Here is a 26,860-nt window from a genome sequence, read left to right as displayed (position 1 = left end):
GCCCATCCCTTAGGGACTCACATGCAAATGCTTTTTGTGAGCAATATTGTAACAGCAACCTTGTTATGAAAGCCCAAGTTGTTTGGCAATCCCACACACAGCAATAAGTAAAAATAAATAAATAAACCCTGCTATTACAGATAATAAAACTGCTCAGATAAATATACTTAAGCATAACAATCATATTACAGAGCAACACAAATCTCAGCAAAATCAAATGCTTCAGAAATGGTGGAGGTTGTGGTGTAGCTTTCAGTTTAGTAATGTATTCACTTGTGTTTTGAACAAGTTAATAAAATTGCTTTTATGAAAGAATTTCATCATGACTATTACAAAAATAAATAAAATAAACTCTGTTTTCAAAAGCACCATCCCAGAACAATTCACCTACTTATCACCAAATCCTCCAAGCTGGCTTTGTATTATATCATTTTTGGCTACCCCTGCTTCTCTTTGCTCATTATGAACAGAAATAAATAAATAAAAAGGAAATCCTTATCAAGATACATAAATCCAGCAGTAATCCTCTCCCTCTAATAAAATAATCTAATACAAATAATGCCTAAATGACATCAAGAGTTCAGGGAGACAAGGAGGAGGGAGGTGAAAGAGTGAAAGAAAAGCACTGAGGCTTCTGTCACAGGCCACTTGGTCACAAAAAGTGCTCTCATTTCGGGCTGAAGTGTATAAAAATAGTGCTTAGGACTAGTTTCCAGAGGCCAGCATGAAAAGTAAACTGCATTTTGTAATGCCTTAATTTAATCTCTTCATTGCCTGGCTCTTGTGTGATTCAGAGAAAGAGCAGCTGTTGTCACACACATGGATTTGATGCAACATATAAACATGGAACTACAGTTCCAACTGTTTTAATGTATTACAGAGATGTGGCCCTTGGAACATTTCAGTTTTTACTACACACAGCAAACAACAAGAAGAAAAGAAGTAGAAAGAGGAAGAGTGGCCTAAGAGCAGCCATTTTTATGAATTTTATTGTGCAAAACACTTACAAAAATAGTTTTAGTGGAGTGAGGATTCACCACATTAAAAAATAATGCACAGGCAGTAAGAATAATTATTTTGGTGTTGTATCAGACGTAAACCAAGTCCAATAAACATAGAGAAGGGCTGCAATGACAGTACAATAATGGAGAACCCAGACCACGGCTTCTGCCAAGGAGGAAGAGGCCTTAAAATAACTTCGACGTTATTATGAAATGAAGTCGTTGCAGGTGAGGAATAAAACCAACACCTATTCCATTTCAAAAGGAGACAGGATTTAGTGGCAGGTATGTTCTTTAGCCTACAGTGCCATCGTCTGGCTACGGAAGCTATATCATCGTGAGGTGGGGAAATGCAGCCAGCTAAACACTTACATGTAAAAAAAGAACGAGCCTTAGTACTATGCACATTTGCAAAAATACATGATACCGAGGGGAGTTGTAGTATTTACACGGAAAAGCATTGAATGCATAAATGAAAATATGATTCTCAAGTAAACACAGAACGTGAGTGCAGAACATTCAAATCAACTGACTAAACCTATGGCTAGAAATGCCAGGTAATCTAGAATCATATTTGCCTTGTCATTTATTGGTTTGGGTCTTTTTAAATAGCGTTATTAGCTTAAAGTTTAAGTTAAATAAATTACAAACGTAATTTGAAAAACATTGCTAAACAGTATATGATTGGGGACCTTAGAGGCAAATGCACAAAGGGATATTTCATTAAGAGACTACAACAACGTGTTTTGAACTACATATCTTGTAACATTTAAAGCACACATATATAATCGACTCTGTACTTCACTATGCCAGAAAAAAAAACAAAACAGCATTTTCTTTCTTATAATGATTATTAGAGCACCTCTCTACTTTCTAGAATTACACCTTACCAACTTTAAGGGTAAGCAAATCCAACTTGAATGGTGTTTTAGACAAAGCTCAAATAAAAGTAATGGAGAAACATTTTTAGTAACTAAGGTAACTAAGGACTGTTAAGATCATCAGTCTGGTCCTAAAATTCAGATAGAAAAAATCCCCAGTACATGATGTATGTGGCCCTGGGAAAACTCACAATAAGCATGGGTAGGTTTCAGGAAAGTAAGAGGCAAGGTAAGCGCAGTTTGTGGTATTTACACCAACAGCTTTTTTAAAGTGAGTATGAAGTTTCAGAACTCTTTTAATTAATTCTGAAGCAGTGTTTGAGGTGAAAGAGTAAGTACAAGGAATGTTTTGAAAGATAAGTTCGTTAGCATGCAAAATAACTTAGTCTAGGTTCCAATCTGACTCAGTTCTCAGACTTCTGTGCCAGAGAACAACAGATCAGATTTGAGTATGCTGCTGTTTGGTGTAAAGGCATAAAGTTAATAAATTCCCAACGGAGTTCATCTTACAGAGCCTCCAAAACAAATATGGACACTCTGACAGAGTCTGTACTGGTTAAGAATCTTGAAAACTGTGCAAAACTTCTAAAAATTATGACACTTTCCTTTGAGGACTTGACTTTAGGAACAAACACTAAAAGATTTGGAACCCAGTAATCTCCAAACCTCACAGCAACAACTAACACTTGCATCTACTCCAGCTGAGGCTGGAAGCATTGCAAGTGATCCCACATCACCCTTTCCTTCCCCCAGATGTAACTGGAGACTTTTTTCCTCACAGAACAGAGAGAGAGTCTCACTGGAATCACAGCTGCAATGTACATAGAGCAACCTTACCCAGCTGCCTGAATTATCTTAACGGCCAAGGCGAGGACTGAGGGAATGCCCAGAATTACAAAGTTTTTGGATGTTCTTCAAAGGAATTTCAATCCTACAGCAACATTCCATATAAATTCATTTGGAAATGCCAGTGACTGAATAAGGTCATCTGGGCTCATTTGAAGAATGTATTTCCACGTCCCTTGAAAGCATTTGCTTCTCACTGCAAACAAAAAATGGCCAGAAACTCCAGCATTTGGTGTGTCAGGGAGTTATTCTGCACAGTGCAGGAAGGCTGTGACAGCACAGACCTCTTTTAAAGAAACCAGCCTTCATCTGAGACACAATCAGCTTTTTGGGACAGAACTTGGAAAATAAATGCAGCTAGAAAACACAAGCCATGTACTAATTTGTGCTCTGATCAAAACTAGGTACATGGTGGACATGGACAACTTTTGCACTTGATGAGTTGACAAAACAAGCTCTATTTGCAAGGGAAATACAGTATCAAGGCAGATTCAGTAAAGTCCACCTGCTGGAGCAAAATTAAGAAAAAAAAGGCGTCACATTATATAATTACAGTATCAAATCAACAAGGGCTCCTTAACTACGTGGAAACAGAAAAACAAGTCGGCACATTTTAATGTCTCCCTAGCATGAGTTGCAGACAAAATTAATTTCTACATCACATTACCTGTGATTATATGAAATGACTTCTTCCTTTACAATAAAATACATAGAGAAATTACCATGTCAGTGTTGTAGACTAAAACATCAGGCAAGAACACATGAAAAACCAAGACAGTGGTATGGGTGGCAGGAGACAAGATAGTTTAATACACAAAATTTGGTCCCTAAATTAGGGAGAACGTCATACTTCACAGAACTGAAACAATTAATACATGTTCTTAATTAATGTTTTTAATCTGACACATTTTTGAAGAGATTTTGACTTTGATACAAATGAAGCTGTCCTGAAGGCATGGAGAGTTCCTTCTCCGCATGCTATTGAATTGTAATGCTCTCACAGGTTTGATGCAATACAGATCCTAAAGGTTTTCAATTTACCTTTTGCATTTTTTTTACTTAGACTGTGTAGCAAAGATTCAAAATTCATTACATTTTAATAAACAGTGAATCACAGTTCTTCAAAAGCATTTTATAGAATAACACCAATATAGAAGGGCAAAGTTCTTCAGCTGTTCCAACTTTTCAAGAAAACGACTCAAATACTGTCAGGAGAAATTTCATCCCAATGTCAGTTAGAAATAAACCAAGTAAGCATTTTGCATCTTCAACAGCAGAGAAAAGGCATCAAAGCAGATATAAACCCAACCCTTTTAATCTAGAAATGTGTTTTACTGCTTTGAAAAAGAATGGTGGAGATATTGACTTGCCAAGGTCACAAGAGCCAGCCAATATATTCTTGACTGGATGTTACCTCCCACACCTGGCATCTCAGAGTTAAAAAGCAAAACCTGATTTCCTTTGGTTGCTGTGAGCCAAAGAAATAATGGAGTCTGTTTAGGAGAAATACAATAATACAGGCAGGTGAGGACAAATGAAATACCAGCCAGTAATACAAGAAAACAGCATAAAACTTTGGGTGCAAAGGCAAACATATTCAGGAGGTAGCAGTAACAGCATCGTAACTGTGATCCTCTAAGGCACAAAGAGTGTTCTCCACCCAGCTGGTGTGACAGCACCTCAGTTAAGTAATATTTTACCCCTCCCTGCAAATTTTGTCTTGCTCTACTCATTAAGCAATCACCTGTTCAGCAAAAGGCCACATCAAACCAAAAAGTTTTAAGAAACACATCAAACAAATTTGCTGAAACAGATGTTCCCTGCTGGATTGTAGACAATCCACACATGTAAAAAACCTGCTCTCTTCCTTAGACTTCAACCTTTATCAAGTCTTGAAAGTGAAAGACAGTAACACAGATCAGATTTTTTTAAAAATGTCATTGTTTTGAAGTCAAAATGTTTGCTCCTTGCATGGTATGCATATTGCCATTATCTAGGAAAAAAAGCTAAATTAACTTTCTTTTGTACATTAGCCTGCTGATAGGGAGGGATAGAAGGAAGATAAAAGAAGCTTCACGTTAGACTTCAAATATCAGCATTCTTTTTGCAACATTTATACTATCTTTTTTTCAGAAATAATCCCTGATCTTTTTCAAAAGAGTTGAGAGACAGCAAGTATGACATAGTGGGACATGCCTGCACCCCAGCCCTTTTAATACTGCCCTGGGTGTCCTATTTTAGTACTAAAGAGATAAATGGCAGAATCCCTGGATTTTTCTGACCTTGATCAAGAAGAACAAATTTTTAGCTGAACTGTGCAAAACTGCTATGATTACATCAATCTAATCTGGAAAGCACATGGTTTATATATAAGCCATGGTCTCTGTCTTATCCATCAAATTGAAAGACAATAAAACACACCTCTGTAAGAAAAATTGAAAGAAAAAGAAATCCATTAACCCTTATTTTACTCCTTACATAAGAATCCTCAACAGTGTTTCAAAGACTACAGAAACATGCACACATTCAGGTTTCTAAATATAGAGATATATAAATTTAAATGTAAGTGCTCTTATATAAACAGGCTTCGTTAGAGGAAAAGACACTGTGCATCATTGCTGAAGAAACCAGTTCTGGAATAATGGAATTAGGAAATTTTGATCAAGCTGCCCAACACCAGGCAGCCATAAAAAGCCATCTACTGCTACAGAGAAAAGATTTACCTGGCAAGAGATCCAATACAACATAAGACAAACTGGAATCAATGAGAAATGAATTGGATTACTGGACAGAAGCATATTCTTGCACGTGTTCAAGCTACTGGGAAAGTAACAGAGCCAGCAGGTATAAAAAAACCTTCCAAATGTCTGCTTACCCTTTCATGATCCAATCACAGCCATGCTGTTAATCAGGTTGGATTACATCCCAGATATTAATTTGGCAAACAAAACAATCATCTGATTCAGTCTGTCCCCTTCAAAAATGCTGCAAACAATCTGCCACTGATAATCTTGCCATGCGTGTGCTCCTGGAAAGCATCTGATCAATGTATGCCGAGATGAGAGAAAAACCTACGTTCACATACAACTGCCTTATATAAGGCTTTCCCTGTCCATTAGCAGTGTGGAAATGTGTCCTCTGCTTCCCAAGGAAGTGCTGGAATATGCACAGTGAAGGGAGGCAGCTCCAAGAGTTACGGGCTCCTTTCGACTAAAAATAAATAAATCCTACAGGTGAACTAATGCTGTGAATGAACAAAAGACTGATGGCTTCAGAAGGAAGCGAGAGCATCACTCCCTCACTGACCAGAGGAATCCTGTCCTGCTGCTGGGATTCCTTCCTGGAAACACTTTCAGCAGCTGGAGGCTTCTTCTGCATCTCCTGGCAGTTTGGGTTGGGTTAGGGTTTTTTGTCTCTTCACTTAATAAACTGTCTCTATCTCAACTCATGAATTTTCTTGCTTTTACCTTTCCTGTCTCTCTCCAATCCCATTGTCAGGTGGCTGGGGGTAACTCAGCTGCTGCCTCAGCCAGCTCATCACAGTGTGTTAAATCCTTTGGGTGACATTCTTTCCCTTCTTCTCTGTGACAATGCTATTAAACATAAGCAATACTTCTCTTTGAATCACAGTTTTCAGAGAGCCTCAATTCCCAAAAAGAATCCCCACAACAAGCGAAATCCTGGACAATACCTGGATACCAACACAGGGGGTTAATAAAGAGGAGGAACCACAGAGCTCCAGCCTCTGAAGCCAAACATTCCTGGTGTAAAATTCCAAGCCAGTCCAACAGACACAGAAGTTGCTGCAGGTACAAAACTGACCCACAGAGCAACCTCTGCTCCCATCCATAGTTATGCTGAAGACATGGAGTAGCAAGAAAAAGACACAAATTTTTAATACCTAATAATATTAAGTATTTCCATCAGAATCTTTTTGATACTGGTTATAAGGAGAACAAATGAAAAATAAAAGCAGCAGTTCAATTCCTAAAAGGACTCAATTTTTCAATACCAAAATTTAAACTTTCCACAGAGATACAGTATTTGACACAGAAGGAATGTTATTTATCTCTCTCCATTTTATGATTTAGAGCAGTGGCGGGCACTGAGTTCTTCTCACAAATCTCAAATACCATTTCCAAGTTTCCTGTACAATAAAAAACAAGTTTCAGTGAAGAGCACACGGGACTACACAACTTTTACACCACAGAGAAGCAGCCTGAGATCAGACCCTTTGTCAGGTTTAAATAAAGACAAAGCAACTGCAACCTCCTCTACAGCAGCATGTTTGTGGGCTTGTCTCAACAGGAGCTCTACTACAAGGACGTAGAAGAAATCATAAAAGAACTCATATTTCCCTTCTCTTTTTTCTGGAGAAATACCTGATCTCTAGATTTCTACCTCACCAACAGGGCTCTTTGAGGATAGTTCATGAAAACAGGCTTGTTAGTGGCTATTTTCCTTACTGAGAGGAAAACTGACATGTAGGAACAAGACATTTCTATGCCTAAGCACAGGCTGGCAGTAAGTTAAATGAAAGAAAAGCCCCCGACTTGAGACTCTTCTGTCTGTACAGGGATCATTTTGCTCACACCAATGTAAGGCCTCCCTCCCCTTTCAGTGCTCTTTAGACCCGGTCCAGAAAACCCTGTGACCACAAAAATACCTGCAAATAAGGTGGGTCACAGTTACACGTTGTTAACTCTGTTTTTAACTTATCAAATCTACCACATTTTTATTTTAAAAAGTGAGAAAAAAGACAGGGAAGGAACTGTCAACTGGAAACTTATTTTCCCTTAAGTATCAGTGACCATTAAACTCTCTGGCACGTGTAAACAATAGAAAACCACACACTGAGGAGTCTGGGCCAGGAAAAGCTGACAATATCCCAAACCTTTTAAAAGGAACTGTTCCACCACAGTAGCAGAAGTTGCACTGTCCCATTGCTGTGAAGTTTTATTGGTTCACAAACACAGATAGCATACTCCTATTTATAGATCTGTGGGCTTTTCCCTTTTTTATATAACTTCAAAAGCCGATTCCCCCGTTTTTATACCTGTGGAAAACTTAATGGCCAGATGTAAACAAAATTTCAGCAAAGCTTGAGTCTCCATTAATTACTTTTCAGTTAATTCTGACAGGTAATTAGCATCAAATTGGACTTCGGTTTTCCTTCACCCTTCTGATTTTTTTCCCCTTGAATCTCAATATTTTAACTTTACCTTTAGCCAAGTATTAAAGCAAAAAGTTTCTGTCTTCTGCCCCCTCCCTCATGCCCAGGTGAAACTTAATTACTTGTATGCAATGCAGGTACAGTACCTATGAATATATTCCAAGGAAACTTGTGCATATATTCACTTCACTGATACCAAAATATTTTATTTATGCCTACAAAAGAATGCTCTTTTTAGCTTGGTGAGCTTTTTAGGAGTTATTAGAAGGACTATGTTATATACTTAATGAAATTTTTTTCAATGCAGAAGAGATTTTAAAAAAAGGCAAAATAAAGTCTGAAAAATAATTCTGTAGACAATCACAGAATTATAATTTCATCAAAATATCTTCAAAATGAAGATTTGGAAAAAATCTCCCAATAAAAATAGAACTTATTTGCAACAGTAATCATGTTTATACTCAGTAATACAAGGATAGGAGATGTGACAGTTCAAGATGGAACACGTTGGCAAAAAGACACACTGTAGTAAAAGCTTTTTTTAGCACCCTGCCTTACCAGGTATTGCAGCACAGAAAATACACTATCCATGTCCCTCCTGTGTATTCAGCATATGTCAAAGTCATGCAGCAGAACACGTTGACACTTCAGTGGGAGGTCAAATTATTGTTTTGGCACTTCTGTCACGCCTGTCACTTCAATTCCACTTCATCAAATTACAGATTGCTAGATAGAGTTGGATTAAGGGGAAAGACAGACACACACACACAGAGGAGCAACTGTCACCACTTCAGTTGTGAAATCCCATAATTGCATGTCAGTGACAGCAAGAACAAGAGAGCAGTAATAGGGCTGACATTATGAGCATTCAAATACCAGGAAACTTTGCAGCAAGACTTTGCACTCTGTCAAGCCACATGCCAGGAAATGGACTGGATTTCTGAGCAATTCCTCACATTAGAATTGCCAATATTTATTAGGCTGACTAACGCAGTGTCTTAAGTTCCAGGGCAACTTTCAGCTCCCTGTTTTTCCAGAAGCATTGCTGTTATTTGAAAAGAACATAAAACTAAGATAAAGAAGAATAAAATCATTTGATTTAAAAATATCACTAAGAGTAGCATGAATAACAATAAACATTGCCTAAACAACGTAGGTTATGGGTTTGATTCAACTTCCTGAGTTTTAGGATCTTTGGAATGCAACAGATCTTGAATTCAAATAATTGTGATGGAATCAGCCATGAATGAATCAGCCATGAACTTCAAGTAACTTTTCTGGTAATAAACAACACACACCACACACACGCCCCTCAGATAACTTTACCCTTTTGTGGAAGTTGGGGAAACTTCCAGCTCTGTACTGAGGAAGGCTCAAGAAGCCTCACATAAATCTGACTTACATGAGCTGAGATGTCAGGGGAAACATCTGCTGTGCTGTGACAGGAGGATGCTATTCCTGGAGCAGCTCATTATTCCCCCTCTGGGTTACTCCCCCTGGTTCCTGAATTCTGTAACCCTCTACATTTTGTGTGGTCCTGTCCTGCAATGCTTCAACAACACCTGGTACTGTTTGTACCACAGTGAAAGAGGCAGAAGAAACAGGAATCATTTGTTCACTCTGTCAGACACCAGAAGGGCCATTAACATTCAAAACTTCCTTAGATTCCTCTAAATCTACACCCAAATACAATTTAGATGCTTCCTTACCAATCCATTTGAGTCTATGATCTTCTCTCAGAACAAAAAATAATTTCTTTTAATGTGACTAAATATGCATCTCAATAATCTACACAATTACACAGATTGCACAATGCCTTCACAAGGGAATAAAAATGACACTTATTCCTATTCACTGCTAGAGAGCCCCTAAACAGCAGAAAAAGGGACTACCATGAAAGGAAACAGTATAATAACAAATCCACACCTATGATGCTAGCAGTTGACTCAGTCCCTCCATGATGCTTATCAGCTCCTCACTATTTGATACCCGTACTAATTCCATTCTACAGTAATCTGAAGAAGATTTGAGAAATTGGATAAATATTTTCTCCTAAAAAAAATAAAAATTCCCTTAAACTTCCATGAAAAACATCTTAATATGATCACTATGGATAAATTTAAAAAAACCCCAAACCTTCAAGAAGCCATTGAATAGACAAAGCAAAATATATTTGCAATGCTGTTTCTTTTTCTGCTCATTTTGTCTCAGACACACTTTATAACCTTGCCTACATCTGCCCTTCACACTTCTACTTCTCCATATGTACCTCAAGCCATATAACTGTAAGTACTTTCCTCATAGGTGTTTTTAATTTGTTTGTAAAGTAATTTGAGATCCACTGACAGAAGGTACTAAAAAAAAATATATATATATATAAAATATTTTCCACAGCAGGCAGAGAAAAGGAAAGGCATTACTGCCTACCCCATATCCCACAGCAGGTAAGAGGGAGTTATGAAACATTATGTCACTCCAGGGAACTTTCCTAACTTCCTGACCCATCAGGTTATTGCCCTCATGCACTCCCATAAACTCTACAGCTCTCATAAAGCTCTCTGCTCCCAGCTCTGAAGTGGGAAATTTTAAAGTCAAGATGTGTCTCAAAAACGTTGTCACAGCGAGCCCCTTCCCTTCTCCAGAAGGGAAAATGCAGCAGGATACCCTGGGTGACCTTGAGCCCCTCGCTAATGGTACTGAGCTGCTGCTGAATGGGGGCATTTTGCTGCTTGCAAGGAACAGGCAGGAGAATGTCACTGCACATTACAGCCAGCACAGCCCCATTAGGGGAAGAATAAACTAAAATAAAACAGAAATTAAACAGCCAGAGCTGAAGAATAAAACATTCCAGCATAGCAAAAACTAGCTGAGACAAAGTTACCCAGCACAGAAAGGTCACTGAGTTAACTTTCAGTTTGCGGTGTCAGTTTTCCATTTCAGGTAGAAATGACAAAGGATGTCAGAAGAGATAACTTTATACCAGAGTTTTGGTTTAACAGCATTACCACGAATTAATTTGATGAGATGACAACTGCAGAGTAAAAAAAAGGTAACTGCTCAGACCAAGTAAAGATGTGAACTGAGATTAAATAAAAAACAAGAGAGATTTATGAGGGGCAAGTTTTTCAGGTAATGGGAGATGATGGAGCTGTGTAAGAGCAACACCAACAGATAGGCTGTACGCATTAGAAGTCTTCTTAGAGACAGACTATGGTTTGGTTATATAAAATGAAAGGACTTCAAAGGGATCCATGTGCTCTACCTCTTGGCAAAATAGCCAATACCCTTATTAATTGCCTTCCACCACAATCATTTTGTTTGTGTCCAACACACAGAGTTATATCAGAAAACATGGGTAGAAGGAAAAACAACCTGACCATCTGTCATCGTCCTTGTAATAGCAAAACATCACACAGGCTTTGAAATCACAACTCAAATTCCAAAACATCACGTGGCTAGCTGCAGATACCACTGTATTTTTACAAAAGTCACACTTGGTATGTCTTTAACAGGTTTCTTCCTGTGACAATTTAAGGGTCACTTTTCTACATATGTTTCTTTAAGAAGCAAATCTGAGACATTTCTGTGATCACATGATTCATTAAACACCCAATATTGTGATGTTCAGAAGGGTAGTTTGAGATCCATACAAGAAAGTTCGGGTGTGACAAATGCAGAAAAAAGTACTCACTATGCAGGAAATGAGTTGTACATGGACTTATGGGTCCTCTGCTGGGAATGGTAAAGGCAATTTAGTCATGCCTAATTATCCAGGCCAGAGAGAGCAGACTGTGCATTACTTGTCACCTGGTATTCTCAAACCTGGGAGCTTTTATCCTTGCAGAAAATAAATAAAAATCTTACATGAAAACGTCAGTTGAAGACAATGGAAGGAAAGACAGATGATAGCGATGAGGTGGTTATGATAATTAACTGCTATTTTGTAATTTACAGAATAATAGATTTCAAAATAATAAGTACAGTTATTAAATTTGAGTTTGCCTCCAGGCAATGCTTTGGTCATGGCGACATAAATTTCTACTTCAGAAATTACAGATTAGGAAACTTCCGAAAAAAAGGAACACAAGAAAAGGCACCTTGCAGGTTTGTATTTTGTGGTTAACTGGGAGAATTTCCCATTAATTACTAATGATATCGTTCATTAGTAGTATATTTCATTATGGAAGTGCAAATTATTAGATACTAATGATGCATGCCCTAATTGCAGTAGTTTGTCTTGATTTCAAGTTAGAGGAAATAAAAATATTTATTTACAATGTTTCAGGTTTATGAATTACATTACATTCTTAATGGATGCCTTCAACAAACATGAAACAATGCATTAGCATTAACCAAGATTGATATATCTGTGTTTGATGATCACTGGTAACTCTCTCCCTGGACTAGAAAGAACAACTGCCACTTAAACTTGGTGGAAGCTTCGGTTTTGGGACCAAACACAGAAAAAATGAAACCTATCATGCAACAACAGGTGTTTATCACGTTTCTTCTCTTTCAAAGTGCTTCCACAAAATAACAAAAGGAAGAAGAAAAATTGAGGGGTTTTCTAGACAATCCTTTCTGCTAATTGTAGTCTCTGCATATGAAAGCTGGATATCCTGAGTCAATGAAGGTGGAAATAACCCGGTAGGAAACCACCCCAGCTCAGAGCAGTCACTGAGTCACAAGAGAAAGTATCAGACACACATCTCCTGTAATTCCTACTGAGGTACAAGCCAAAGTATCATACACCTTTAAAAACCCCACAGTTTACTGGCAACAGGCTGGTGCCTCTGCTAGATAAAAGGCAAGTTGAAATTCAAGGAAGAAGAAATACAGCACATTAATAAATTGTGGTCCAAAGCTTGTCAGGCTCCTGACACCTTTTCCCATAATTCACACTGCAAAAAGAACTTCTGGGTTGGGCAGTTTTAGTAGTCACTACCAACATCAAAAAAATCAAAACTTGGGGTTTAGAAGTAAGGTCCCAGCCTGGATTTTAGCACACTCTAAAAGAATATGAGCCTAAATGGAAGCACCTGGAGAGTTTGATGAAAGCTGATGCTAAGAACCTGCAGCTCCAGTGGGACAGTGAGTACCAGCTGAAGTTAGAGACTTTAAATCACATGTCACGTGCTCAACACTTCCACAAACTCAGGGACTACTTGACACAGAAATACCCTAAGCACAGATCTAGTAATCCAGATTTTCAAATTTCAGGAGCAACAGATACTTAAACAAAACACATTACTCCCTTTAAAACTGGATTGATACTTATTTCTGACAATTGAATTTTTTTTTTAGGCTCAAGGTTTCTTCATGAAGACTTTGTTTTTTGGTTAGTTTTTACCATGAGTAAGATGAAGAACGCAACTGAAAACGTATTTTGTACATGGTTTATATTTGTCCAGAGAAACTAAAACTGGAAATATTTGTTTTAATCAATCCTTTAAAAAAAAAAAGTTTCAAAGGTACTACTTATACAGCAAGAAAAAACAGTCATCTTGCAGTCTTACAAATATTTAACACGGTATGACAACTGTATCATGAAAGACACAAAATAACTTTCTTAATCATGTAAATTAAGAATAGGAAGTGAAACTGCCTTTTAAACTTTTTGTAGTATAAGGAGATTAAGACTATAATTCCCTTCTGAAAAAGCAGTTATTCAAATTTCTAACAAGTACATTTAATAGAGTAAGACTGTTCTGTCCCCATTGAAGTAAAAATACAACATGAACACACACACACACATAAAGTACCATAAAATAATTTCACATGGTTTAATTAAACAAAAAACCCAAACAACAGCCAGAGAAAATCCCAGCTACTAGAGTTGCCTGAAAAATCACATTAAAACAAGCCACTTACTTTTCTGTCCTCAGGTTCTACACCAGAACTGCACTCTGCTTTAGTGTCCTGAAAGCACAAACAGAGAAGCCCATGTCACAAAGCACATTGACCAGCACCGGGGAACAGCTCAGGCTGAAGAACTGCTATTTTTGTACAGAGAGTCCATTCAAATATACAATGTTTAGTATTGTGCCTTTAGGTGAAGTAGTAAAGTTTAATAAACATGAATAAATTTAAAGACAGGGTTGAAAGAACACAAAAAACCCCCAAGCCTATTTCAATACAGTGTAGTCAGCTCTTAAGAAAAGAATATGATTTGATGGTATACATTTTCTTTTTTACTTCCATCCTGATGAAAATATATTGCTTGCCCACTTTTTTTTTTCTTTTTTTAAATAAACTAGTGATGGAAGCCAAAAGAAATAAAGGTAAGCTAAAGAGAAAAAACTGCTCAACCTGCTGTCTTATCACGTGCTAATTAGGACTTGATAGATACTTGTGTCTGAATCTCATTGCAACGTGCAAGAGCAGCAAAGCATCTATTTATGATAAACATGTAAATGTGTGTGTGTACAGGCTTGGACACATGTGGATATTTTGGACATGTTTTCTTCAGGAATTAAACAAATTAACTTAAACCTCATGACATCCAACACAGGGTCCTTTTATTCCTAAGGTATTTGACTCATTGAACCTATTTTTGTGCTGAAGACATGCAGAGATAATGGTTATCACAAAAAATTATACTCTGAAATGCATTTATAGCTTCACATTCACCCTTTTTACAACAAATTACTACTGGAAACTAAGTAAGCCAAATACAATTCAAGTCACTAAACTGTAGACAAGTGACCTAATTTTCTTTCCAACTTTACTGTCCTCAGAAGCAAATTTTACTTAACTGTTGCAGCTTTAGAGATTTCTATTGGGAAAAGAACATATGGATGAGGGACAATCTTTTGTTAAAAGTACTTCCCAACCTCTCACCAAAGCTGGACCTACTCAAATCAGATTTTGGATTTTTAGCTAGTTACTTGCACATAAATTCCAAGCTGCAAATTTAAGGCTGATAGCAAATAGCAGCTCCTATTAAAAATGAAAACAAATGTAAAATAAAGAATTCATGTTTCTTCAACAGCATGCCTATTCATTTTAAATGAAGGACTGGTTTTACTTCAAAGCCAAAGACTTCTTACCTACAAACAATTTTAGAAATTAAATCGTTCAACCAAATAAGATGAAGCAAGGTTTCCTGTAAAAATACCTTAATTCACAGCAAATTATATTAAAGGTGTTTTCATGAGGCATATCAAGTTGTGTCACTTAAGCAGCAAAAAATCATTTGTTATTCTAGCCAGTCTGATATATAAATCAGCACCTCTAATACACTTTCTATTTCATCACTTTTCATGGGGAACCAGACTGTACTTTGTGGAATATAACACCCAAAAATTTCCTTTCAAGTGTGACTTACTGGCAGCCAGACAGTCTCTCACCATGTCTCCCATGTGGAGGATAAGGAAATACTCTCTCTGCCTACAGGCTCACTTCCTGAGACTGTTTGGATATTTACATTCACTTCTTTTTGGTGAGTGAGTGAGGGGAAAAAAGCTTTAAAAAGCCTTCTACCTCAGGGGAATGAATTCAAACTTCATCAGCACCAGTACTCTTCATGTCCTAGCCGTGCCCTAAGTCACCTTTTGGAAAGAATGTAATGCTCTCTAACATATTTATTGGTTAATCAAAAATGAATCATATCTTTTCATATTACCAAGGACAAGAGTGGCTCTGTCTCACACACTGACCTAAATTAACCGAAAGCAGAATAAAGTAGCTCCTCTCAGACTGTAGTTGGGGCTATTACAGGCTCTCAGTATGATGAATATTCCTGAAGACCCAACAGCACTGTGATCCCTTCTGCTGCTCACGGAAAATTTTAGTTTGCAGTTTCACCACTGTCCTTTCCCATTAAAAGCAATTTCTAAGAAACCCGAGTTCATAAGCATTCATTACTCAATTACAAATGAAGTTTTACCAGGATGAAACAAAACCCACCTACCTCCCAGCACAGCTGATCTGCCAGAGTGGTCTGAAGCAGCAAGGAAAGGGCACAAGTGGAGCCTTCAGCCCACACGGACACAGGTGGGGCCAGCCCAGCTGAGCCTCCCATGCTCAATCAGGAATTAAAGAGACAACGAGCCTCACCTGGAACTGAGCCCCTGCCTTTCACTGAGACCAGCCACCAGGAAAAGATTCAGGCTGAATAGCAAATTACATCATTTCTATTCTGTGTTTTATCACTGAACATTAGACAATCATTTCATCCCTTAGTGTTTGCTTTTCTGTCTAAAGATATGGAAAGTGAATCTTTACAAATTAACCACTGCACCTTTAGCAATGAAAACCACATCTGGATGGGTTCACTTTCACTGGATATTGAAGCCAGCAAGAACTTGTTATCTTTGAAATTATGTAAAGTCAGATTTAGCTAAAGAAATAGCTGTATGTCTTCAAGGCTAGACACATGGATTTAGACTTCTGCATAAAGGCAAGAAAAAAACCAATTAATTTTCTGAAGCAATTAGTGTTGTAATTCTTTAAACCAGTGAAGCTACTGACTTAATCAAATCTATGTTTAAATGTAAATATTTGAGTATACATCTACATCCTAGATATACCTCTTTTAAAGAATAAATGTACACAGACCCTAAGCTTTAAAAATCATCAGAATGAATCATCTGTCAATCTCAGAGCAAGAAGGGAAGAAATGAGAATGTTCTTCTCTGGGAGACATCTGTGCTACTTTCTCTAAGTGCAAAATGAGAAAGTGCTGTCACTTCATATGTGTATTGCAAATTTCCCAGCTCTGTGAATTATTTGAGATTGAGAAGCACCATTGCTGTAAAGCAACTGTAAAATCCTAGAGATCTGAACAATGCACCAAGCACCTTCTTTAATGTTGTTACATCATGAAAAAAAAAGTAAAAACCCAGAAAATCTGTTCCTTCTGAAGAATTATCTTAGGCAAACTATGTAACGATAGAATACTTCATAGAATGATTCATGGGAAAGACAGAATTAAATAGAAAGCCCTCCCATCCATTTCAGTTTAAAACCGACACAATTCCTTTCTTCTCTTGGTGTCACTGCCAACAGCCAATTAAATAACATTATTACAAACATATTAAGCGCTCTGTGTTTTATATATTGCCTTTTTGGTCTGTTTTGTTTGGCAGCAGCAACAGGGAAACAAAGGAAGGTTTTCTGCAGGACATCAGGAGCAATGCAGGACAAGCACAAGGTTAAGAGCTGGGAGTTTTGAAGTTTAGCACACTGGGCTCTTGGGAAGCAAATCTACCACCTTTGTTCAACAGTAGCACTATAAAAACAGAGTGAAGTAAAAGCCCTAGAAAGCAGAAGTAATTATTGGTAGGAGCATGACCCTGCATAATGTTTTGGCTTTAGCATGCAGTAGAAACCTGCATAAACTTTATTTTACATACTTCCTGTAATTCTACATTTAATTTTACTCCTTGAATTGCAAGCAGGAATAGTGAAATCAGTATCCTGAAGTATCCAGTAGCCTGAAGTATTCCTGTTTTCAGGGATAGTGAAATGAGAAGTATCCATTAGTCCTGCTAACACACCCCACACTGTAAAGTTTGCTCTCTCCCTGCCATCCAAACCCCATTTCCTCTGCTGCCCCATCATGACAGCACAGGCTGCCTGAAACCAACCACCCAAAACAACCATAAGGAATAAGAAACTTTAGAAAAGTTATCTGAACTTCCAACATCTTTTCTTTCCTCACGCGAATGTAAGGCAGCATAAAAGGCAAGCTGAATTCCTGGGTACACGGTCCAGTCCCACGGCCCAGAGGGAGGAAAGATGAGCCTCTGGAACTCCAGCTAGCCAAGTGTTCCCTCGGTTGCGTTTTTCTGTAATATCAAGGATGAGCAGTAGGTGGAAGCAAATAACTTTGTAAAATCCCGTCCAACTTCCCGTGAAAAATTCACCTATTGCTGGTCAGGTGTTTTACACGCGTCCTTCGCACCCCAACAAGTGCCAACAAATCATGGGTTTTTTCTTCACAATATTGGCTCCCAGTTTCATAAACCAGCCATTAGTTTAGAAATAAAAGGTGGTTTGCATCGTTTGGGGTTTTTTTAGGTTTGAAATTTGTACAACTGAAATGGATTCATTTTAATGACTAAAGCATTCATAAAGATACCATGATCTCAAACAAAATAAGAATATATATACACATATATAAAATTTAAAAGTACACAGTCAAATTCTAGTCAAATTAATTTTTCTGGGTATTTTTATTGACTGCTTAAATATATCAAAGTCCTGAATTATTGAGGAAAATACTTAGTGGTTTTCTCTATCCATTGGCCATTATATTTCATTATTGCTGCTAACAAACAGGCTGCCAGCAGAAGAATTCATTTGAATTTCATATTAGTTCTATTTCATCCATCCCAGAGAACAAATTAACCACACAGTAATACTTACTGAAGAAGAAAATAAATGAAAAATGAAACCTTAGAATGTGACATTCAAGTCCTCACTAAGTTTGTCCCCAGCAACTGAAGGACTCAGGCAGAAGCCTCATTAAATTAACAAACCAATTCAAGGATTTGAATAGCTTCAACAGCTGCAATGTTAAAGATGTAGGAGAGGAGCTTTATTTTGAAAGAAATAGCTTCATCTCTATTTACTAACATTTGTGGACCAAGAGGTTTGTGTCTACAAGCTCAAACAAGGAGAAAACTGGGCCATCTGCACCTATTTCTGATGCCTCAGGGCAGCCTTGGGCTGTTTGAATAGAGTCAAAAAGGAAACAACCCATCTGATCACGGATTGAAAATCAAACTTCTCAAGATTTTAGGGAGCTTTCATGTCTTGTTTCTAGATAAAAGCAGACATACTGTAAGAGGAAGGTTTGCAAAACTCTTGGAAACTAAACTGAAAAATTTTATAATAAAAAAATTACTGCTTATAAAAATACTGCTGTATTTTTAATACAGATTTGAAAGGCCTCGTGTGGTGCCCTCCCACACACCCACCCACCATCCGGCTGTGCCAGTGAACACCCAGCTCTGCTTTCTTCTGCTTCCAGCCATTTGCTTATGCTCATTTACACTTTTCAAAGCTATCAAGAGTTAAAACCTTTTCTTCCCCAAGGAAAGCTTTGATTTTTTCATAAATACAGTCTTGTTTGAGGGAACAGGTGCTGCTGCTGCTGAAGCTTTATGGACTGGAGTATAGAAAACCTTTACATTCCTCTTTCTTTTCCTTCTCTCACCTCTGTGAGTTACTTGTCCTTTTCTTAAGTGCTCTCTAAATACCCAGAGATGCACAGACACGTCTCTGCACAGCACAGGATCCTCGTGCCTCACACTCCCCTCCTCTCTCCAAACAGATGTTTCGTTAGCCCAGTGATGCAGAGTTACCTGTGTAAAACTTCCACCTTTATCCTTGGATATCCCAACTGCACAAAACCACACATAAAATAGGCAGCATTCTCAGAAGATATAGATGTAATTTTAAGGTGTGAATCAGTCATGCAGCAGTACCCAGCCATATCTATATGCTTTTGAAGCCTAGATCAGGTTAAGACTTAATTTGGGGCTAGTAAATCTTCCATTTTCAAAGATGGCAACAGAAACTGGCATTAGATAAAGTTATCAGTTTGGAAAGTACAAAAACACTTGCGATTCCTAAATGCAAGATCATTTGATCTACAGGTCAAATCTGAAATTCCTTTTCTATATGTCCCTCTATTTCCAAGGCTGAAAATACACAGGAACTTCCAGAACAGTAAATTTTAAACTGTTAAAACTGGATTTTCAAACGAAAATTTAAAAAATCTAATAAAATTTATCTTAAATCTAAGAAAATTGCCTAAGGTGTCAGGTAGACCAACAGCCACATAAATAGTAGTATATTTGAAGTCACCGACATCTAGGTGGCCAAAAGATATTCCTGATAAATTCAAGGCGTCGTTGAGAAAGCTGCTGATGTGATTTCAGCACGGCCACACACTGTGTAAGCTGGGTGAGGTGAAAATTGGCAATACATACCCAGAGTACAGATGCAACTTTTATAGAAAGAAACCTAATTTGATAGTTTATGCTTTCAAATTAACAACAGCACAAGGGCACAACACAATTCCTGAAGGAATCTAGTTTTTTTCAGTCAGGTTTCCTACAGGAAACAGGAATATAAAATTGCTTCATACCTCAGACACCTTTAGAATATCTTTACTAAGTTTAGCCATATCTGACAGGGAAATAAATAGAAGCCCAAAGATATTCCTGTGTTTTTCATAAATTAGTGCCTGAGGAAAAGATAGAACATCACTTGCAAAGCCATGCCCTGATAAAAGACCCCAAAGAGAGGTGAGGATGCTGAGATGAAGAGGATTTACTTTGTGAAGTCTGTGTTTACTGAGAGGGGACTGTGTGGGCACAGAGTATAAATCAATAATAAAACTATTTCACTTAAGTCCAATTTTCACAAAATAAGTTCCTTCAAGACTGAAGAGGATTTTGGTTGGACTTTTAAACAGAGTTCAATCATTTTGGGCTATGTAGTGATAAAAAGCATAAATTTTAAATCAAATAGAGATTTTTCAAGCTTACAGAGTGACAGGACAGAAATGGTTAATGATAGAAGATGTGTGATGACTGCAGAAGAGCCCTGGAAAATTAGGACTCTGTAAAAATCTATTTTCTCTTTGATATTACACTATATTTTTGATTATCACAAGGAGTTTTAGGATTTTAATATGTTTTCACAAAACATCACTGTTTCTGTGCAGCGAAACAGTTACATTCACAGTAAGCTGGCTATGTATTTACTATGCTTTCTTGAGTGAAAAAGTGAAGCAGAATTTCATATTGGACTCAAGACTTCCCTCAGTAAACAACCCACGAACATTCTCACTTCTGCCTCGCTGAGGGGGAGGGAGTGGCTGAGTGGGGCTTTGCTGCCTACTGGGGTTAACCCACAGCAATCAGAAACTCAATCTAATGTGTCAGTTCCTGCCTATTCTCCAATGTCACGAGTAGTCAGGTCACAAATTATCTGGTGCTTCATACACCAAAAATTATTTCAGCTTCCTGCCACAGCTCTGTGTCATTCCACTAATGAGAATGCAATGACAAAGGCATGAGTGAACACTGCATCCAAAGGACTGTTCTTATGAACAAATTCAAAAGGAGCTCTGGTGATGACAGCTATTGCTTTAACATCCAAGAGAAATAAAGAACTGAACTGGAGCCTCAGGCAGAAAGTTTGTATAATTTAACTTTGAGAAGTTTTCTTATCGACCAAGAGTCAGAATTTTTGTTCTTGTTGGCAAGGAGAGTGACTGAGATGTTATTTCTTCTTCCATGCACAGTGTAGGGTAAACAAGCCCAGTTTCCTTTGAAACATCTGCCAAGCCATCCTGTCATGAAGACAGCAGAAGCCTTTGGTTTTCCAAACAGTTTCAGAAGCACACAGCTACAAAGACACTGGTCACATTAGAGCCAATGTGTAACATCCACTCCCCGGCTCAGAGAGGAGCTAAGCCAGCCCAGGAGGGAGGCCTGCCAAGGAAAACAGACAAATGTCAGTGGCACAGACGTGTTACTGCCCCAAAATGCTCAGCACTCAGCATTCCCAGCGCCTGCCCTTCTCCCAGGGCTGCAGCTCACAACACTTGGTTTCCATTGAAGTGTCTCAGCACCAACATCCATGGACTTCTGGAGTCAGCATACACGTGGTGTATCATTTCTGCTACATCTTTTCTTGGCTATTTCCCCCCAGACAGATGCTCTGCCCTATAGATCAGCACAAAAGTGATGAGCAAAGGATCACTGAACACAGTTGTCCCTGGCGTCTTCTTGCAAAAGGATGGCTCTGGCTCAGTGCTGGTCAAGAGATGTACCATGAAGTAGAAACAAACAAACCAAACCAAACCAAACCAAACCACCCCTCCCCCCATCAAAAGCCATAAAACCACACAGCCTCCTCACTCCCCTAAACCCCTTTCTTCAATTGTGCCCATAGATTTTGTGGTTTTGTGTATAGATCCATGTGCACCAAGGAATTAACCTTCTTTTTAAATAAGGAATATTGATTCCTTAGTTGTAGTAAATACTCTTAAATATCTAATAAACCAATGCAGCATTTTTAACCTGCAGATAATAAACATCTCCATGTAATACTGTACAGTATGTGAGGACATTTCAGTATATAACTGAAATACAACAGTTCCTGCATTTTCTTCAGAACTGATTTCACTGTATATTCGGACTGGCAAGTGTTTTTCCCCCATAGGTGTGTATGAAAGATGAATTCAAAAATGAGCTATGGCATTTGGGAGAGAGAGGAGTCAGGTAATCTTAAAGCAGCATAACAAGAAGTTAATAAACAGATTTGGATCAATCAAAAAATTACAAAAACCAGTTTCCTCCTCCTTTTCTTAAATGAGTAATGAAAGGAAAAAAGTAGCCATCTAAATACATTTTTTTTTTAAGTTTTTTATCTTTATTAATCTCATAATCTGCAATTTCTCACTTACCAGACAGGTTAAATCATCTGTTCACAGCAGAAAATCCAGTTGGAATGAAGCATCAAGCATCACACTATTGACTTTTAGGAGCTGTCCTGGACTAAAAACCTCAGGAGTACCTCTATAACTCTCATTTTCCCTCCTGCCTAAACCCAAAGCTTTTATACTTAAATGCACCAGCCACGAGCTGAGCCTTAAGATTGAGGCTGCAGGCTCTCCATTCCAAACAGGATAAGGAACAGGGTAAGGTCTCCTTTACCATTTCATAACCAGGAGATTTCTTCTCATTAACTCGTCCGTCCTGTTCCAGAAAACTCCTCATCTTATTGGCCTCTGAAATATCCCGTTGCAATCCCACAGTTAAACTACATATAATATTGAAAAACACACCCTTTTGTTTGGTTTTAATTTGTTCATCAACAGTTGGTTGGATATCAACAGTGCTTTTCACCAGTGAAAAAGTCAATAACTAGACCAGTATTTAAAATGCATCAGAGGTCTCTCTCAAATGTTAGAATTCACACCAACACATTTCTCTCAATCCTAAGGAGAATCCTTCATCTCTTCTCTGTAACCTTCAACTATTTGACACTTGATAAAATGTGAATGTTCCAGTTTAATTAATGAAGTAGGTGATGTGTTGACCCAGGAAGAAGAGATTGCCATACTTATTTCAGAATTCCATTTAAAAGATTGTCGCACGAAATCTGACTTTAAAAAAAAAAAAAAATCTGCACAAAATGAAGAATTTCATATTAAGAAATGCTAACTCAGCATGGCCAAAAGAATCTGAGGGACAAACTTACATCAGAGATGTGACCACCCCCCTGCTACCTCCACATGACATTTTCTGTCTGTTTGTTCTATATTATAGGCCAAATACACAAGTCTGTGCTGTTGATGAAGTTTTTCTTCCAGTTCAGTCGAGTTACCCAAGCATGAATACTGGATAGTATCTAAGCTGCACAATTTAAAACAAAGTAAAATAGTGAGAGTAGAATAATTTCAAAGCTAAAAAAACTGACTACATAAAGCCCACTTTTTGATGGAGCACAAGTGGCACTGTTCCTGAACTCGGAACATTGCTTTGATGAATTATTTTCAGCCCACGGTAAGTATAACTACACGCATTTCCCTTAAACTAGAAAGTTGTTAGAATCACATTACAGCAGAAAAATGTATTTCTCCCTCTTCCTCTATAAACCAGGTTAATACACTTTTATTTGATCTGGTAAACTTTCTAAATTACTTTTTGGCAAGACCAATTCAGAATTTATGATCCTAATATACTGAAACTTTTTCCTTAAAGACTGAACACAAATCCTAAACCTTAGAGGGAAAAAAAAATCTACAACTTCCCTATGGAACCTGAGTTTTAGCAGCTTCTACTCTCAATCCTACAATAATTTAACCCAAGATGGGTCTAGAGAACACAGGTTGACAGGTGATATATGCTTCCTATTTTGCTGTTCATATAACCATTAACAATAACTGCAATAGAGCACATGAATGATAACGACCAGACACTCACTGAACTGGAAAATCCAATATTCTTTACCAAGGTGAAGGGGGGGGTGGGAGTGGATCTATTAAAAAATTTGTGCCTCAACTAATATGTAGGATATCAGCTTAGTAAACAATGTGCCCATAAAATGTTTTCTTATTCCTTATCAATTGCAAGGACCTGACGGGGGTGGTGGTAGTAGTAGTAGTAATAATAATAAAATAATGATAGTAATAGTAATTTATTAGAATGAGTGAAAAGAATCACTGTTACAATGTAAACAGGCTGAAACTTTTCTATCTCTGCACTCTCTAAAAAAGTGTGAAAAAATAAAAAAATTACAACCTGAACCAGAGAGAGGTTTTTTAGTCAGATTCCTGCCATTTAAGCAGCCCCTGATTTCATTTATGCAAGCACATCAAATTACAAACTCTCCTAAGAGCTACACTCATACGCTTTGCACTTCTTCTTGCTCTTAAGGCAAATTTCAGGGCTGTACTCTTCAGTAAAACTGAACTGATGACGAGAGTTCCATTCCAAGTGGTGTCATCACTGCATTCCAAGCAGGAATGAGAGATCCCATGGCTGTGCTGGGTTATTTCATCCCAGTGATCTCTGCAAGGCACTGATCTCAGCGCTGACCCAAACCACAAGGAGTGAGCATGAAAGCATTTCATACATTTGGCAGATTAAGGTCCAGATTCCTCATTACAGTGAGGCCAAATGTTTAAATTTTCTCACCAAAAGCAACAAACAGTGTTTTTTAAAATATATTTTAACTCAGTATTATAAAACAGAGAGGAATATTTTTAATAAATTCATTCAGAACAGCACTAAGCCACTCAGGTATGGCCATGCATTTACCAAGTGGAAACGGGACAAATAAATCCCCTGGAAGAAAACCTCTATATACCATTTTCTAAAACAAAAAGAAAAATACATTTATGTTTTGTCATAGCTGAACAGAAATGAAAGAATTACAGTAATTCCACTAAAACAGAGCTGCTGTTCTGTAAAACATATCCTTAAACACAAACATAATTAACTGCTTTTCAGCACTCACTGAAGCCTGAAAGGATCCTAAAATCCCTTTAAGTGGGGAGAATGAAGCATATTTTCATCAAAATTAAAAATACTAAATGAATTTATAAGGTAATTTGTTGGAAATTCTGATTTTTTAGAAGGATTACAGCTGCATTAATACAAAATTAGGAAAAGAGCCTTTTTTTAGTAGCTGCTTTTAAAAGTCTTGCTTTCCATTTTGTGTTTCAACATATGACAGTTTTGTGTATAAAGGTTGTCCTTAAAACACCTCAGTCACACAAACTCTCTCTTCCACAATCCATTATCTCATAAAAGAAATGTCATCAATCCAAAAGTAAAAATAGAATCAGCAAGTTGTTAGGGTGAGCAATGTTCACTGAAGGAATCCTGATGGAGACAGTTATTTTCCTTTGGAATTTCTGGAATGAGGTGGAGTTGCAGTCATAACTGGTAAAAATGGCCTCAAAGCTGATCAATAATAAAGAACTTTGAAGTAAATTAATCTGAGATCTGCTACCCCTTTTGTTTCCTTGTTTCTGTAGCTTTAAATTCCCACCAAATATAAAGTATTCCTTTTTGCTGCTAGTGAATTTTTCACTGCTTAAACTGATTAAACATGCAATTTCATCATTCTTTACAGTATGTTCAAAAGAACATCTGAAACTGTGGCTAATTTTACAACAAAAATGTTGAAAATCATCCTTTTACACTGGAATCACTCTTACTGAGCCTAATGATATTAATGATGCAGCCAGAGAAATACATTCCATAAAATTATGTGATGATAAGGATAATAAGGATGATAAGGATAATATTTAGTAAATCACATCCAATAGTCTCCAACAACTAACATTTTTTTTTCACTCATCAGGCTGGAAAAATCCATTTCTTAATGGGGTATAATGATCCAGTAAAACCAATGTGAAGCTGATGGTCAAGAGATCTCAAGAAACTTCAGAAGAGCAGACCCAGGACAAGGCTCAGCACCAGATGAACGCTGAGATTCTGCAGCAGAGTTACTCCACTAAATATTGTCTCTGCTGGCCTCTCCAGGACGCAAACATTTCACATGAAATTAATGAATAAAGGTTCAAAACACCCAGGCAGCCCATATCAGAATTATCAGAGGCTCTGGAGGACTGCAGTCAAGCAGCAGATGAAGGACAGTGATCTCCCCTTGTCCTCAGACCTCCTGCAATGCTGAAGGAACAAAACAACAAAAGTGCACTTGCAGAATTAACTCCACAAATGTGAATGTCCTTTGAAGGCTCCAGATAACTGTACTCACATAATTCCCATCTGCCATCCTCAAAAGCAAAAGTAACAGAATTCTCAGCTGCCATTCATGGCAAATTCTTTATCAGCCACTGTCTGCTACTTGTAAGGAATTTCAAAGTGCAAGGGGAACTCCACAAGAGTAGAGGCAGCTTCTGATCAGCAGGTTCATTTCTTCATATGTAAAACTAGTTAAGATCATGAATCATTTTTCAGAGTCTAAATGTGACTAAGAAATTATAATGGGTAGTTCATACACAGTTCTGTAAATGTATAAGAACTTTATACTTTAATATATATATATACTATGTAAACCAAATATTTCAATAACAACACAGGGTAGAAGGAGACAACTAGAGCACTGAGAGTGATGATAGCTGCCTGTACTTCAACAGAGGCAGGAACTCCAATATCCTGAACATGGAGCACACAGGGTTTGTGACTGTGGGTAAAAAGCACAGCACTGAACAGCAACAGACAGAGAAGGTTTCTGTAACCCAGCACCCTTCCCAGTCTAACTTCTGATTGCTCCAAGGTCATCAAGTACCTTCCACAGAACTGCACTTGCAGAAAAAAGCAATCAAAAATCTGAGTCAGGATTTCTGACAGCTCAAAAAACTCACTGAAAAACTACATTTGTGTTTGTGAAACCCCTGAATAACAAAAAGGCAGAGGTGTAAAAGCTCAGAGAGACACTAAACAACCTTGACTCTG

General features: G+C 37.7%; 1 protein-coding gene across 18 annotated transcripts in view; it reads right to left on the bottom strand.

Annotated features, from left to right (window-relative positions):
- Positions 1 to 26,860, bottom strand: part of RBFOX1 (RNA binding protein, fox-1 homolog 1) — a 1,116,883-nt gene that overhangs the window by 507,126 nt on the left and 582,897 nt on the right. For 15 of the 18 annotated variants that reach the window (XM_017733908.1, XM_017733905.1, XM_017733909.1 and 12 more), the window contains one exon: positions 13,773 to 13,820. The exons of 2 other annotated variants lie outside the window; for them this stretch is intronic. In XM_017733908.1, the coding sequence (XP_017589397.1) occupies positions 13,773 to 13,820 (48 nt within the window). Of the gene's footprint in view, positions 1 to 13,772; positions 13,821 to 26,860 lie in introns of those variants that run through there. One more of the 18 variants, XM_017733914.1, reaches the window with a different exon arrangement.

This window comes from Corvus brachyrhynchos, unplaced genomic scaffold, assembly GCF_000691975.1.
Source record: "Corvus brachyrhynchos isolate BGI_N302 unplaced genomic scaffold, ASM69197v1 scaffold5, whole genome shotgun sequence".
Lineage (NCBI taxonomy): Eukaryota > Metazoa > Chordata > Aves > Passeriformes > Corvidae > Corvus > Corvus brachyrhynchos.
This window is presented reverse-complemented; position numbering and strand designations above follow the sequence as displayed.